Source organism: Coptis chinensis, chromosome 6, assembly GCF_015680905.1.
Source record: "Coptis chinensis isolate HL-2020 chromosome 6, ASM1568090v1, whole genome shotgun sequence".
Lineage (NCBI taxonomy): Eukaryota > Viridiplantae > Streptophyta > Magnoliopsida > Ranunculales > Ranunculaceae > Coptis > Coptis chinensis.
The window spans coordinates 98,315,421-98,332,908 of NC_141461.1; the positions used below are offsets into that span (position 1 = coordinate 98,315,421).

Sequence of the window (17,488 nt, forward strand, 5' to 3'; positions counted from 1 at the left end):
GTTTTTTTCCCTGTTGTTTTTTGGGTAGCAAATATGAAGTGGTTTGAATGATCAAGCAATTTAGCTTCGATCATTTAGGGAACTAGTGTTATAATTGATTTCAAAACGACGTAAAAATGTAGTATGTTATCTTGGTGTAGTGGGAATTAGTCCGTAACATTGTCAGATCGACATATATTAGCATAACCAAAATGTGTATATACAATAACTGTACATACAATCCATACATTCTTTGTTGTAAGATGTGTTTCATGTAATTAGAAAAGGTATTTCATCACTTCATTTCACAAATTAAATAGACACAACTGATTCGGTGACAAAGGGTTACAATTGGGAAGTTAGTACTGCCTCTACTGATATTGAACATCCAATAACACCTTCGTAAAATCTCTAAGGTAATAAGCCAGTGCTTATGTGTTGCATATTAATTAATTTATGAAAATAAAAAGAGCTTTTAAGTACTTCACTATTTCAAAAGGAATTTGATGTATTTTGTTGGCGGAAATTTCAACAATAGATAAACGTCTATCAATTGATTTTAATGAAAGGAACACCTAAAACCGGTTTTAACTTTCAACTAGAGTATATAACAACTCTGTTAGAAATAATATTAAATAATAATTAGCTAAAAATGAATAAAGGCCTACACGCATTTATATAATAAACCACATACCTAATTCTATTTAGAAACCAAAATATAGACATTACTAAATAATCTAAAACAAATTAAAAAACTATAATAATAATACTACTAATAATATAATTAAAACTATTATATCTGCCTTGATAAGTGAACTAGGACTCACTTAGCAAGATATATATATATATACACTAAATAGTCGAAATGTAAGTACTAAAAGTACACAAATCTAAGGATAAAACTTTTTCATTTATTTTCTCATCGAAATATAACTTTTTTCTCTTTTTGAAAAATAACTTATGCATGTAAATGAGAGAACTTAAGAAAAGAAAAAGCACAAGATCATTCTTATTTTCTTACATATGGAAAACTGTAACTAACTTTCTGTTAAACCTGTCTATAGCTGCCACGTCAGAGTTTCAACAGCCATAATTTCCAAACAACGGGACCACATAAAAAAAAATCAAATACAACGGGACCAGAGAAAAAAAAACAAAAAACAAAAAAAAAACAAAGAAGAAGAAAAAAGTGTATTTAGGGTTTTGAAACATTTCCTCAAATTTGAAAAAAAAAAAAAAGAAGAAGAAGAAAAAGAAGATGCAGCAATCTCTGCCCATTCAACAACAATTCTCTCCCACTAATATCACAACTGAACAAATTCAAAAGGTTATTTCTTTCCCCCTCCCTTTTTTTTTTTTTTTTTTTTTTTTAAATTTTCTGTTTTGTTTTCTTTAATTATGAAATTAGTTGTTTATGTTTGTTATGAATAATTTGATCACGTGTTTTTATTCAATTAATGTATTTATAGCATTTGGGTGATTCATTTTTGTTGATAAATTTCTTGAAATGTATGAAATTTTGGTTACTGTTGTTGTTATTATAGTAATTATGGTTTGGAATTAGTGATTGAAATGTTGGGATTTGTGGTAAATGGAAAAAGAATGAAACTTTATTAAATTGGATTCAGAAAGTAGGGAATATGAGCTTGGGGCATTTTGTCGAGAGGGGAATAATCGAATGTGGTCTAGAAAATGTGGATTGGATTGGACTTGAAGCTGTGGAAAGTTTGTTTTTGCCTATGTCATGTTTAGAACATTGAAGTTGAAGATGGGTAGGAGTCGAGACTTATTTTATACCTCTTTTGTAGTACTGTATGTTATTAGTTTACATCCATTTGCTTGAGACAACAGTATTCATGTATTATGAAACACTAGCATCTCTTGTAAGTTGATCCACAAGTTGATGCAATTTGGAAGAGTTATAATCTAAGGATTTTTGCTTATGATACCCAAAATTTGCTCAACACTGTCAGATATCTCTTATAGTCCAAGATTTTTTGTTTGTTGGGGAGTCTGTTTCTTATTTTCGAAAGTGTGTTTCATTTCCCACAGTTAGAAAGTGCTTCATCCTCCTTGGGTTTGAGAAGTTGCTTACATAGCATTGTCTTGTGCTGACTATCTTCCTTGGGTAGCTCCTTATTCTGGTTACACTCCTTGTCCCACTCAAGTTATCCATACTGCTTTTGAAACACTTCAAATTCGGAAGATGGGTTCTCAGTTAGTAGGGTACATTTATAACCCAGATTCTGTAAAGGATACTATTCTTTGTTTCCTAAAGGTGACACCAACAGTTGTGAGGGATTTTGCCAAGCAATTCACTACCAATATTGTCTTGAGACGATCTGCTGGATCCCTTCTTCCCTAGTCGAACTTTTGAATAGACACTTTTTTAGCAGCTTGGAGAAGATAATCCTCTCCTAGTTGTTCATTTGGCCTTTGCTGGCTCTCCTCTAGGGGTCGTATACGAAAATTCTTTAACGACAGGATTTGCTTCCTTGTGTAGGTTTACTGTGAGTCTTAGGAAAGTTCCAAGCAGGTGTAGAACATTGCAAAACTGCGGTGGAGCTCGTCCTATTAGCTCCCCCAACTCTTTTTAAGCCCAAAATAGAGTTTTTTGTCATGGGAACACATGTTACATCACTTTGTTTTGTGCATCATTGCATAGTAGTATCAATTCCCCTTAGGGACTGTAGTGGTGTGCTAATTTGCCATGTATCATTTTTTCCACATTGATTAGTGTGCACCCAAAATACTGATTTCTGCATTTTTAATTGTAACTTCAGTTCTGTAATTGAGGCATGCACCATCATATGTTCGGAGCACTGAACACGAACTATTTATGTTGTCTGGTGGAGTTTTGTATGCCTAACTACGTTTTATTCATTGTTATGTGCAGTATCTGGATGAAAACAAGACGCTAATTCTGGCCATATTGGATAATCAGAACCTTGGAAAATTGGCTGAATGTGCTCAGTAAGTGAGATAGTATATTTATTAGCATTAGTTGTATCAGTACATCCGAAGCTTTTGTTGTATCTAGTTGTTCACCTTTTTATGTACACTATATAATGGGCATGGCGTCACTCGTGCCTTACGCTGTTACATTGCACCACAGATAGTCTGAAGCACAAGAGTATATATATTTAAAGTACAGAGTGTTCATTTATAGCTATAGTCCTATTGTAAGTGAAAGAATCCTGATGAATGATTTATGAAGGGATCCTGATGTCAAAATAAAATACAATTAACCCAGTCATTTAGAATGGCTACCTTATACGTGAATACATTGCGCATTATAGTTGGTACAAACCGTATAATTTATGGCCATATTCAGTCTGTTAGCGATCAAAAGTGATTGTGATGGACAAAAATTAACCCAATCATTTAGAAGGATTTCCATATTAACAATGCATTGGTATAATATTTTATTGAAAATGTTCATCACAGGGTAAGGAAATAAATACAAACAATAGACCGGAAACAACCGTAACACACTGTAAGTACTAAGGTAAACAGTAAACTAAAGAGAGCTATACTAGTATACCGTAAAACGGTGGGAGCCAAACGAAGAAAAGGAGTGATAAAAACAGATTTTGTGGTGGTGGTGTTTGGAGAGAGAGGGAGTGTTTTAGTGTTCAGAAAAAAAAAAGTGTGTTTGTGAAGAAGAAGCGAACCGACGGACAAGTGAGTTTAAGCGTCCCTGGCCCAAAACTCACTTCGTTCGGGATAATACTAAATTCTCCAAGAATGCTTATTTGTCATTACAATGGCATAGTATGGAAAAGCATGAGTTTAACTCAAATCAAAGTGTTGTCTTCTTCATTAGCTTGATAGGTAGACATTTGTTCATGGAACTTAAAACTCAGTTAGCTTTTGTTAATTGACTTCCAGCTTACATTCCGAACCTGCATTAAGAAACTATGAAGCTTTTAGGAATCACTGTCATTTGACTTACCATGACCATTGACCAAGATTGTGTACAATGTTACTGTAACTTATCGTAGTACATAATACAGATCTTGAATTTCCATCTAGGTAGAATCAACTTAACATTAAAAAAAAGATGGTTGAAAAGTTCAATTATATGTTCAACTAAGAATACGTTGTTTGTGTGATCCATGAATATAAGATTAAGAAGATGAAAGAGGAGGTTATGATTTATATCGTGATAAAAATAATGATGGCGAAGGAATAAGAGATAATTACTGAGTAAAGTAGAAAAGAGGGGTGGGGGATGGGTGGGTGGGTTGTGTTGTGAGGATGGTAGGTTCAAATGAAGGTTGATAAATTTTGGCTTTACTGATGTGGTGTCACTATGCGTAGTTGCACACAATTGGAATAAAATGTGAAATTGATAAAAGAACACTTTCAAATTGATAATAGTCAGATCAGTGTATTAGGGAGTGCGTCAATACTACTAATGTTTGAATTTTTTTAGGAAACTTCTGGCATGATTTTGTATTTGTTCTTGGATCAGGAACAGTTGTCTTATAGTTGTGTATCCGTTCTCGGGTCAGGAATAGTTGTCTAGACTCCATATTCACTATTACATCTAAATAACAATGACACTGAGTTTCCTTATATCACATAACATAAATCAACTCAAGTGAAACATTCCTATCAGTTTCATATGCAGTTCCTAAGGTCAGAAATAAGGCAGGAGGCGCATATGGATCAACAAATAGTTGCAGGAAAGTAGATGCAATGATTAAGGAAGCATTAACTTTAATTAACATGACAAAATTACAATTATTCAGGCATATAAACTCCAAGTCTTTATCAATATAATGAACAACTCACAATGAGTCAAGTAGGTGTGATACCTGGTCCTTTAGTACATATTGTTTTAGGATTTCTAGATCCAATTATATGGAAGTATTAAAAAAAAAACAAATGAAATCAGGCGATTTCATCAGCCGTTTGTAGTCCTTCAATCTCTTAACCTTATGGAGTGATCTCTACAATTATTAGAATTTTGCAAATTACTACAAACCAAGGATCGAAATTTGAAGTGTATCAGTTGTGGAAAGGAACACACAAATTATGAAGCTTGGGGATTTGGATATAAAAAATATAGGTTGGAATGGATTTAAATGAGAAATTTGTATAGCATTTAAAGGGAGGTTGTGTCAACTTGTCGCGACTGCAACTAACAAGAAAACTGTGTGTGCCAGTGACTTGTTAAAGTATGGAATGCAATCAATTTAGACAGCATGAATTACAAATATTGAATCACAAACCTTGAAATACAAGTGACTATCCTTAGAGAGCACGCCAGTAGTTTGCTAAGGTGAAGATGGGGTTAAAGTTGAAAGGATTTTGTTTTATCAAAATCTGATGACATGTGGAAAATACAATGAATAAGAGAGGGGAAAACGTGCGTGTAACTGTGTAAGGGTTGAGAGACGAAATAGTATTTTCTTTATGAGAGATTGTTGACCCATATTGAGAGATGGAAGAGAGCATGGAGGATTTATGGAGAGAAAGAGAGATATTACAAATTATATGAAGGAGAAAAGAGAAAGAGATCGCAAGTCTATTGAAGAGTCCAATAAATGGGAGAACAATTAGATCATTAAAACTGAATTAGAATGTTAGATTAGTAAAACTTTATGTTACATGGATACACCATATAAATTAATCCGTGTCGTATATGTATCCACGTGTTCGTATTGGACACGACAGAGACACATATTGTATGTGATCTACCTCATTTTGTTATATTTTGCCGTGTCAGACACTTTGTATTGATCGGTTGCTAACGCTTCCTTGCATGTATGGTGCTTCACGTGGTCTAGCTTAACAACGTCCTTCGTTGGCAGAAGCCAATTGTATATCTGCTTGCGGAACGGAACCTAATGGAATGCAGATGTTGTCATGGAGTAAACTTTGGCTACCAACTCCAAAAGGTGGATAGTTCACCTCTGATCCGCTTGTTGGTTCTATCGTAGCTAAATTGCGGGCGAAGGTTGATCTGCCCATGTCAACTCCTGCTTTCTTTTCCAGACCGTGGTAGGCGAACCTGAGAGAATCATGCCAATCATCCTCAAAGTGGATATTGAGAAATACAGGTGGCCGCAGCACCTCTTTGTGAATTCAAACTTTTTGGTGTTTCTTGTTTCTTCAGATCATATGATGGGTCGGTTGAGCTAGACTCACAAAGTTCAGAAAGGGCCTCTCTAGGGTGGTTAACTTTGGAAAAGGACCCAACTGCGTCTTGACCCCCTGTCGGATATGAACACACGTATCCAACTTAGGTAAAACGTAAACTGCATTACAGAAATACCCTTACTATAAAACGAAAAACTATAGTTAATAGCCTCTTAACTAATTAAAGAGACGAATGAAAGGGGTGTTCTCTTTATGTAGTAGAGATATTATTGTATCTTATTATCGCAGTAGACTGTTGTAGATTAATCCCTCCCCCATCTCTCCTTGGTCTTGTTTTCCTTTTCATTATTAATTAATGGCTAAAGGCGTGGGACACCTGTATTCAGTAATTGGTATTAGATGCTTGTCCTCGTGTAAGTGAGTGTTAGATGTACTTCCCGTCTATGGAGGGAGTTCCTTTTCAAATATGTAGGTGTCATGTGTAACTCTATTGTTGTGGGCATGTATCACACGTTATGGTTGTCATATGCAGTCATTGACATAGTATGCTACAAACATCAGAACTTGAGAGAAATTGTCGTAATGAAGAGATGGGGACTGGTTTGGACGCCAGAGAGGGGGGGGGGGAAGGGGAAGGGAGTTGGTTGAGATGTTTGTTAATTGGATTGGAATAGTGTAGATTTAGATTATTATGGTAAGAGAATATTTCTTGATCTACTTTAATATGGTATGATTATTATATCTATGATGTGCGATAATCTTCTACCACATCTTCCATCTTGATGTAATTCAATATGTCTATTTAAGCATTAGCTTTCTGAATGTAAACATCCAATTATGAACTGACATAATTCTTTATCTAAATTTCAAGTTTGTATCAGAGTAAGCTACTGTGTTTCGCACTTGGTCCCAAAGGGCCATTGACTCAACGTCACCCAAGTTGTGTTGTCCAGGAGTTAGGCTCAAAGGAATGCCACACATGAGGGGGCATGTTGAGGTGTTTGTTATGGCTCCACATGCGATATGTGAAGCCTTGTAGTATAGTATAAATGTTTCTTGGGCCTCTCCATAATATTTAAGAGGGTTTTTAGTAGGAGTACTGCTCATCTTCGACTGGTGCACCTAAAGAGAATGTAGTTATCTTTTAGATATCAATGGTATAGAACTATTGTTTAATGCCTTCTTAGTTCTCAGTGAGTCTTTTGGGTGTGATTTATTAGAAAGTAAGTTTTATAGACCCACACCGTTTCTAATACTCAAAACAACTAAAGTAATTATTTCAAAATTTATCAGTTCAAGTGGTATGTTATACCTACTTACCATGTATGAAAGGCTCTATATTTCTTCTCTCTTGTGGGTATACATGCACCTTTGCTATTTCAAGAAGCACATTTAGTCCAGTTTGATAATCCGTTTTAGATACATAAATGCTTAGTTTCAATGTTTACATGTAACATATCCAATATACCCACATGTTTATGCTACTAGCACATTCACGTTATTTCAATCATGCTGCTTTGAATGATTCAGGTACCAAGCTCAGCTTCAGAAGAATTTGATGTATCTTGCTGCAATTGCTGATGCCCAACCCCAAGCACCAGCAGTTCCTTCTCAGGTCGATTAGAAACTTGACTGGATTCAAAATACAAGTATCCATGAATTTCACGATTGCTTGCTCATCCCTATCAACATTTGCAGATGCCACCACATCCAGCAATGCAACAGGGAGGGCATTATATGCAACATCCTCAGGCAGCTTTGCAGCAACCCAGTGGTTATCAACCCAAGACCCCCATGCAATTTAACCCTCAGCAACTCCAAGAACATCAACGGCAGCAATTACACCAACACCAACAGGCTCTTCAAGGTCACATGGGCATTCGACCTGGAGTAAACAATGGGTTGCAAGGAATCCAGACTGAGGGTAATCTTGAGGGGGCAGCAGTGGTGGCCCATCATCGACTGGGGTGCTAACTGGCTTAACTGATTTTTCACGCAGTGGTGTTGGGCCTGCTTCTGCTATTAGTCCTAGTGGCGGTGGTGGTGCTTCAAGTAGTCCAGTGGATGTACGGGAAGGTAAGCAAGATGGAGTGGAAGCGGGGAGTGGTAATGTCCAGGGAAGTGCAGCAACTGGGCATAATAGTGCAAATGGGGAACTACCATACACTAAAGGATCAGAAAATGCCAAGTGAGTGGGTATTTGACAATGTAGGTATATGTTAGGCATTTCTTTGGTTAGTGAGCATAGTTTCTTGTTTACCCTTGTAATACTAGTTGACGCGTTAAGGAACCTGGATGGTTCATGAACTTTTGTTGTGGTTGATAGAACGAGTGATTCCCGATTGTACAGGGTTGTAATAAATTTGCAATCCTTATTGTGTGGTCTTGTCTGAACTTACGTCGTCGTCGTCCCCCCCCCATTTTTTAATGGCCGAATACTTCTTTTGTAAATTCGACTTTGCAAGCAGTTGTTACTATCTCCTGGAAATGAGGATGTCTGAAAAAGTTGTATGTTTTAGCTGAAAAGTAATTCTTGGCAATCAACATACCACACGCTTGAGATACCCACTCAAGGGGCAACGGTCCGACTCTGCTCCTTGTTTTATAGACGTCTGGCCTTCGATATTTTTTAATATTATGTATGGGCCTGTAATGTAAAATATCTCCCCCTTATTAGTATGTCTGCTTAGTCCGAGCTTTAGGCTTCAGAATCAGTGTATAACTAAGAAAGCTCAGCGTTCAAAGTCAGTCTGCTCTAGTTGAAATGTCGCAGTTCGTGTCCATTCGGCAAGATATGAAAAGGATTCGGAAAAAAGTGAAGAAAGATGGTAGAGAAAGATCAACAAAAAGATTATATATTCACACGCACACATGAAAAATGACGCAAGAGAAAGTAATATGATCTTGATTGCTCGTTGGATGATGGATGAAGGATGAAAATCGTGTATTTTCAACATTTTTCTTTTCACTTTTCAAATTATGACCTTAACCTTTTCGCTGTTGCAACCATCTTTATTGTGAATTGCACTTAATATATTGAATATAGTAGGACTTGGAGAAGCTTCAGGAAAAAAAAAAAAAAGAAAGAAAAAAGATAAATGGTCCCATGCATCAACTGATTAACCACAAGAAAAAGCTTTATTACCTTGGTAACACACTCAAATTCAGACTCGAGACTTATCAAAGCTAAACTAATGAACTACAGGATGTGGAGCCCATTTAGAGATATGAGGTTTGCCGACAGGGTCCACGAGAAAAAATATGTATTCTGTTAGTTGAGTTGAGAAGTTGAGATGCTATGGTTATAAATTAGAAGAATATCATTGTTGGTGAACTCTTAATAATTTCCACTGCATAATGATAACAAAGGCAACTAGCTAGGTAATTAGTTACCGCACTTTGAAAACTAAACTTGTTAGGTGAAGTACCTTTTCAATGGAGCAGTACTTTGAAGTGCGCTACTCGCTCCGAGCCACACTACCAAGTGTGCCTCAAAACATAGAAAACACGCCTGAGCATTTCCCCACCGTACTGATTACCCATCTAGACACATCTGAAAAGCTGTCTGCGCGAGACTGTGGAGGTTTGTACAGTAGGGAGGTTCTTAGCAGGATTTCTGATGTGGTATTGTGGGAGAATCCACAAAAGCACATCAAACTGATCAAAGTACGCTTAAACTTTTAGTCAATTTTGGAGTCACCAATCTACTGATAGAATTTTCTATTAGTTTTAACATTTCCCCTCTGTTCTCTAGACCTCTTTTCACGTGTTTTATGTGCAAAACAGTTAGATGATCACATTCCAATGCAAATGTAATTTGATTTAAAGGTTCTAGAAAACTTCCTACTGTACTTTCTTATTTTATCATGTTAGAAATGATGAACAGTTTCTAAGAAAACTTATGCGTTCCATGCCTCCATCTTACTAAATTCCTAACCACATGGAAACACCATGAGTTTGTAGGAGGTAAGCACCCTTCAATTCACCCTACACGCACACACTTGCATACACTTAAAAGCACAGTTAAGGGACATTAAATTTTTATCAGAATTTCCACGGTGATTCCATCAAAAGATCATATCATATCACAGGAATTCTCTTAAACGGGACACTATATAAGATGTTCAAGACACTAAATAGGCTGTCCAAGACACCACGTCTGTTTAAGAAGAAGGCCTGTATCATATATATCATTACTAACTTTGCAAATTGTATAACTAGGACAAACGATAACTAAAGTTGATGGGAATCTTTTTGTGTAAAGAGTGAAAATCTCTCAACATGTGTCGAGGAGACTTCGTTTCTATTAGTTAAAAGGTCTTTGCCTTTTTCCTCTTTAATGGAACTTTCTAGTCACCATGGGAAAGCTTTACAGGGACAGGATAAAAGCAAGGTACGGTGTAGGGAAGGCTAATTATTCTCAAGAACTTGTTTAGAAATGGAATGAAACCAGAATCCCTAATAATACGCTCGCATATGAGTCATGTATATATAAAAATTCAGGTTAACCAGTATTACTCCCACTAGATGAGCCAATTGGGATTTCCTCCCGCTCGATGGCCAATTAGAGTCTTTCCCCCTAAACACACGGTCAAGTTGGATTGACCGTTAAATTTCAAGTCAAACAACTGAAAATTATACAAATACCTTCATTATTTTCAAAAAAAAAAATATTCAATTTTAATTAGGTGGAAGTGTTTCATTTTCAGCCATTTGACTTAAAAGTTAAACTAAATTGACCGTATATTTGGGAGGAGAAGACCCTAATTTCTCATCTAGTGGAGGGAAATTCTAATTGACTCATCTAGTGGGAGATAATACTAATTAACCCTAAAAATTCAAGAAATTGTATGCATGTTTTGGAATCAAGTGGCAGCCCGTGTACATTTTGCCCTATCCTACACATATAAGGCGGCCTCAATTATTTGGCACGCACTAGCTACTAATTCCACATATCGTTATTATCAGGATTATGGCAAAATGCCAAAACCAGGAACCGGGGCACAGGAGATGCTACCAACTCATTTTGGAAATGTTGGTATTAAGGTGCTCAACTCTGAATAAGACCTCATCAACAGATTCTCCAATCGAAAGCAAAATTTATGAAAGCGTATTTCAAATCTGAATTATAATACACAATAGCTTCTAGCTCAATTGGTCGTGTACCGCTCTTCTCATGGAAAAAGTTGTAAGTTCAAATCCAACTAAATGTTGGTTGGGATTTCTTTCTTGTGTAATTATGTGATGGGCTTTTGGGCTAGAGACATAGTATTGCTACGATCATAGCTAGTAATTCGCCGAATTATTTGTGAATTATAAGGTTTGGCGAATAAAACGAATAAGTTAACAAATTTTTGAATAATACGGTTTAATTCGCGAATTGGTTGGGCCGGACTTATAATTGCCGAATTATAATGTCCGGATCTTTGAAATTCAAAAAAACAGGTCGGCCTTAGTTGGAACCAAAAATAAATGTGTTAGTAATAGCAAGTAGAACAAAAAATTTGACATTTGTATTATTTTTTCATGAATAAATTTGTAAAAATAAAAATAAAAAATGTTATATACTTATATATCAAAGTTTTAAATGTAAAATATATAGCTGAATTTTAAAGAAATGCATTCGTATTATACCCGTTTAAAACACGTATATCGTATTTTTACCATTAGCGTTTTATTGGACCGAATATTTAAAAGTATTATTGTTGAAAATTTCAAATCTTAGGCGAATAATTGCTGTATCGAACTTTTGCCGTCCACGAATTTACTAGCTATGGCTACGATAGATGGGCCGATGAGTGAACCGTCCACGAATTTACTAGCTATGGCTGCAATAGGTGGGCCGATGAGCGAAAACAAGTCTTCGTAATAAAGTGGAGGCGGTTGGGTCTATTCAAAGTGGCGCATCAGTGAGAGCCTTCGGGTTAGGTTCCCTTCAGGCAATGTAAGCCTTCGGGTCCTTCAATGTATCCGGTGTGAGCTTGCTTTAACCCTCTAAATATTTCAAAAAATAAAAAATAAAAAAATATGAATTATAATTTGTCCTTTAGCCCCTCAAAATTAATAATGCAATGATGTGGTTCATAATTTTGATTGCAACATAGCAGTATGGTGTATAATGTCCGATCCATATTGTGAAAACCTGAAAACTAACTACTAAATACAAATATGATTCAAACCCACTTGCATTTAGGTGTAATGTCACTGTATTACAACAAACTGAAGAAGTCTCCACTAGGAAGTGTGGTGGTGATATGTGACCATAGAACGTAACAGACTAGAAAGAGTCTCAGAATAAGGACTTAAGGACTTTAGTTGTGATAATGTGACAATCCAAAAATTCATTGTCGTGTAGAGAACAGAAATTTGAGTTAGACCTTGAGCCCGAAAACGAGTATCCGACGCTTAGAAATTGCAATTCGAAATCCTGTATGAGGTGAATCTTCTGTTATCATTTCTCCAATTAGGAAAATAAATCTTCTAGCATATCATTCCCTAATCAAATTCAACTGTATCAAGATGTCTACAATTCACCTACTCAACCACCTTTGTGGGGGATAGATGGAGCCTTGAGGCAAAGCGGTCCATCCCACTAAAGGGAAGCAATGCATAGATTATTATGAATTTAGCACGTGAATTTGGTGGTCGGGTTATACTATGTACTCTCATCGATCTTATGACGTTCAAATCATGCACTAAAGATCAAAATACCAAATTATGCCAAAAGATGTGATGTCTGGGTCTTTCACCTATAGTGTAACACAAGCTGATGCCAGTGAAGCTACATACCTTACCATACATGGGCATGGAGAATGATCACCAAGGAAAAGAGAGAGGGAAAAAAATAACAAATGAAAACAATCAACACGGCGCCCTTGTGCTGGGTTGCGCAATGCTAAAGTGTATTATACATTGTACCTTTCCAATCAACTGAATGCAGTTTATTTGTTGTTAGAAGATTGAAATCGAGTAAATTTAATCCAAGGGGCAAAAAGAGATGACAAGGGTTTTTTTCCCTAGACTTGAGGGAAAGATAAGTCATAATGAAAGGGTATGTATACAACCTAGACCAAATGGCTGATCATGTAGAATATTAGTTGAATTGAGATTAACTCAAAATGAACCTAGCTAATTATTAGAATAATATCTGTAAACCTAAGAAAGAACCAGAAATCTGAGAGTCGAAGCTCAAAATTGGGTCACAAAGAGTTCAGAGGAGTCATGAGCCCATGTCCTTTAAACAATCAGACGACAACCTGTTCATTTAAGTTGAGTCTGCAATACAATTACACAGTTACACTAGCGCACACATATATATCACAGACTACTGATATAGCCTGGAAATTAGAAAAAAAAAAACTGACAAAGTCAAAATATTTACTAATCAATTTACGAAGCTATAAGATATTAATTTTACGTATACAAGTTAGTTTATATGTCTATATCTCGATCCACCCATACTCCCATAGTCGCATACTCGCATGGAATGATAGTCACACAGACACCTTTTATTGACTTCTTTAATTCTGCACATAATCAACATGAATGTCTTCTTGTCCCTTTTGGTTTTATACGTACTTTTAGTATGTGTGAGTGTGATATTGCGGTAGCTGGCATGGTAGAGACACGTAGAAAAGAGCTAGACATGGCTCACTCAATCCAGTGCAGTCATCTAATATTTTATGTCCTGTACTTCTATTGTCAACCTTGGAACCATATTGTTGCTCCATATCCCAACTAGGACAAAAATAATTGTTCTAATTAAGGAACCATCATTTTGCACTAGAACTGATGTAAACAAACATTATTTAAGAGTTAATATTTGTCAATCTTGGTTAAATCATTTAATTAAGGCCATAAGTCCATTATTACAGAGCTTCATCTCATTATCTTGCTAATTAAGCCATTGAAGTTAGTAGAACTACTGATTTGTGATTACATTTAATAGTATGTTACCAATGGTACTATGACATCATGCCAGCACTGTGACTTGCTATATTCCCTTGACACTGTTGACAGTGATTGTTAAATGGAAGACATAGTGATTAAATAAAGATGATGTTTGACAATTCCATCCCATCTTAGAAATCCCCCCTTTTATTCTAAAATACATATTTACTTGGCACATTAGTTGTAACAATAATCTGACTTGGGGAACTACTATGATATCATCTGTAAAGTTGTTCTGTTATACAGAGGAATTCGACATGTGGCACAGTGGGTCTGACGACGAAGACGATGATTGGTTGAAGTTCCATAGATCAATTTCACTGTTGAAGTTTTGAGTGCTATGCTGATACAGTCTGTTAGCTGATCTTATTTGTGGTAACTGCAAATCATTGTCATGGGTGCTGGTGCTGAACATGAGACTGGGGTCACTGAAGCAGGAAAGTTGCTTAGATGTATCTGTTTGGCCATTGAGGTGAGAAGCCACAAGCTGGTCTAGTGTGGCCCAATCACTAAGTCCTTGCCCAGTGTGATAAACAGGGTTCAGATTGCTAATAGAGCCGCCTTGGTTGGTAAGTGAGGTTTCGGAATTTCTCATCATTTGAGCTTCAATGGGGTGGTAGCATGCTTGGCTACTACATGCATGATCAAGGAGTGGTGGACTCTCTAAAGCAGGAAGTTGCATGAATCTGTCTCCACTAGTCACCGAGTCGAAATGCCTTAAACCCCTCATGTCGTTGCTGATGCTATCCGATTCCTTCTTGCAAGTCCTTCCCATGTACTGAATGATCTGGTCTAGGGCTCCATCATTACGGGAATCAAGCATTTGACTCTTCGTAATGGTTGTGATAGATGAGTTGCTCGGACTATCTAAAGACTTGTGATGGTTCTTCTTCTTGAACACGCGACACACCACCCACCCGTCTTCTTGTACAATCTCTCCCATCGAATTCGTGGCCTAAATTATACAACAGCATTGGTAAGACAATGGAATGACAAAAAAGAAGAGATAATTAGACAATAACAATGACAAACATATTATGAGATGTCTTACAATGGTATCAGTGGCACTAGTTTCGTCGAGTCTATATTCATGCATGATCCAGTCGGATTTCTGACCGTGTGGAGCTCTACCCTTGTAAAATACTAATGTCTTCCTCATCCCAATTCTTTTGAAGTTGCTATAAATGATCTTATCACGGCCTGTGGCCTTCCAAAATCCAGCTGCAGTTGCGCGATTAGTCCGAGTTCCAGTTGGATATTTCTTGTCTTTGTGACTAAAGAAGTACCAATCGTTTTGAGGGGTAGATCCAATTTTACACCTCTCTGCAAAATCCCAATTCAACATTAGCATTATTTACATATTTAAACCAGTTTGTTATATACGGAAAGGGAGCTAGACAGTAACAATAGGCATGTATCATCACTAGCTACCTTGGATATCCCATGGTTCAAGCTTATTAAGATCAACGTCGCGAATAACATCCAAGTCTATCTTTTCATAACCAACCTTCTTCTTTAAGTAATAATGCAGTAGCTCCTCTTCAGTGGGATGAAATCGAAACCCTGGTGGAACTTGGGACTGACCGTTCACTGACATACTCATGGCGAGCACCAACAGCTAGCCCGTGATCAGTATTTTTTTTTTTTTGCTAAATGAAACCACAGAAGGTGCTAAATAAAACTATAGTACTTAAAAATCAACTGCTATAATGGTTCAGATGTAATGTTGAACAGGATAAGAAGTTTTAAAATAAAAAGAGACGGTAGTAAAGGAAGATGTGTGAAGATTTATATGACTTACAGAATGTGGTATGTTGGGTTTATATATATATATACACACATATGAGAGAGGTCATGAAGTGTTGAGAGATGTGTGCGTTAGGAAGGAGAGAGTCATAAAACGGGTCCAAAAATACATGAAAAGGGTTTGATGTACTTTTGAGTGGGGTTGTTTGAGAATGGCCACCAACCATTAATACAACTAGTAGCATAGTACAAAATGCTGCGATATATCGCCATGAGAATCTGCATGATATGTTCTGTCAATTGACGCAATTCTACACAACAAGCTTAATACACAGATTTTCCAGCCAAGATTAGTGTTAATATTTAGACAAATATTGTTGTTTCAACCACATCTTGTATCATGCTTAGTAGATCATATACTGTACTAGCTCTTGTCTACTTGAAATGAAATTTTAAAGGCCACTTGACTATTTGAGCCTAGTAATTAACAAAAGGGTGAACTAGTGTTACCCCCTACTAGATGAATATACGGTCAATTTGGTTTGACCGTTAACTTTCAAGTCAAACAACTGAAAATGACATAAATGCCCTACCTAATTAAAATTGAATATTTTCTTTTTGAAAACAATGAGGACATTTGTGTAATTTTCAATTGTTTGACTTGAAAGTTAACAGTCAAACCAAATTTACCATATATTTAGAGAGGAGACCCTAATTTTCCAGGAAGGAAATCCTAATTGGCTCATCTAGTGGGGGGTAATACTAGTTAACCCTTAACAAAATGCTGCAATATATTGCCCATTGTGTTGAGATTTGAGAATCTACTTGATATGTTTTGAATATTTAACAAAAAATAAAATAAAATGCAGATTTCCCAACTATAATTAGTTTCAATATTTGGACAAATATTACTTTTTCAACCACCAAAATTATTACCAAAATGATAATTCATATCATGCTTAGTAGCTAGATCATATACTCTAATTTTAGGATGGGGCGTGGAACCCAGCACCTGGTTTTACCGACCTAAAATGTATATTGTACAATCTTGTCTACGCCTTGGACGTATCAAGGTATGGATGGAACCCAATACCTTGTGAATGAAAATTTCACGTTCACACAAACTAATCAAGTGATTATTGAAGATACACGAGGAATGTGGTTTGAGAACCATACGGCTCGACATAGACGGATTAATATCTTAACTAAAAATATCACACATTGGCTGATAGATTGAAAATAATAAAAAGACAGTGGGACTCACATGAGGTCCAAGTAGTATTGCAGGGGACACGCCCCCATCTCAACTACGACCTTGGACCTTAAAATCTCGTGGAAAAGCACATCTCAAACCACCGCTATCCCTCAAGAATCTCTCTGCTCACTTTCTTTTTCTTTCTATTCAAATCCATCCATCATCTCGTTTAACTTGTGCAACCACCGCAACGACAAAGATGCCCATATATGAGGAGAGAGAGTGAGAAATATGATGGGGTCGGAGACATTGCGCTTTCAAGCTTCTGTTGGACAATGGACAAGAAAAACATAATGGGTGTGAAAATATTTTCATGTGTAGGCTCCACTTACAACTTCTCACTCAATGTTGATTTTCATAATAACAGAAATATCATGAGTAGTAATATGTACATTGCATAGTTTCATTTCTCAGATGCCCCTTTGTTTCTTTTGTTTATGACTAATG

General features: G+C 36.4%; 2 protein-coding genes across 2 annotated transcripts; one reads left to right on the plus strand and one right to left on the minus strand.

The window, feature by feature from the left end:
- Window positions 1-1,106: 1,106 nt before the first annotated feature.
- GIF2 (GRF1-interacting factor 2) lies at window positions 1,107-8,541 on the plus strand. The gene is made up of 4 exons (XM_086564762.1): window positions 1,107-1,306; window positions 2,876-2,952; window positions 7,621-7,705; window positions 7,789-8,541. Exons 1-4 carry the CDS (start codon window positions 1,238-1,240, stop codon window positions 8,062-8,064), a joined length of 507 nt encoding a protein of 168 aa, XP_086420888.1. The 5' UTR covers window positions 1,107-1,237; the 3' UTR covers window positions 8,065-8,541.
- A 5,628-nt stretch (window positions 8,542-14,169) lies between these two features.
- Window positions 14,170-15,878, minus strand: NST1 (NAC (No Apical Meristem) domain transcriptional regulator superfamily protein). Its single transcript, XM_086564761.1, has 3 exons — window positions 15,472-15,878; window positions 15,092-15,363; window positions 14,170-14,995 (listed from the first exon to the last, which is right to left on the minus strand). The coding sequence occupies exons 1-3, from the start codon at window positions 15,641-15,643 to the stop codon at window positions 14,279-14,281; spliced, it is 1,161 nt and encodes a 386-aa protein (XP_086420887.1). The 5' UTR covers window positions 15,644-15,878; the 3' UTR covers window positions 14,170-14,278.
- Between the last annotated feature and the right edge of the window lie 1,610 nt (window positions 15,879-17,488).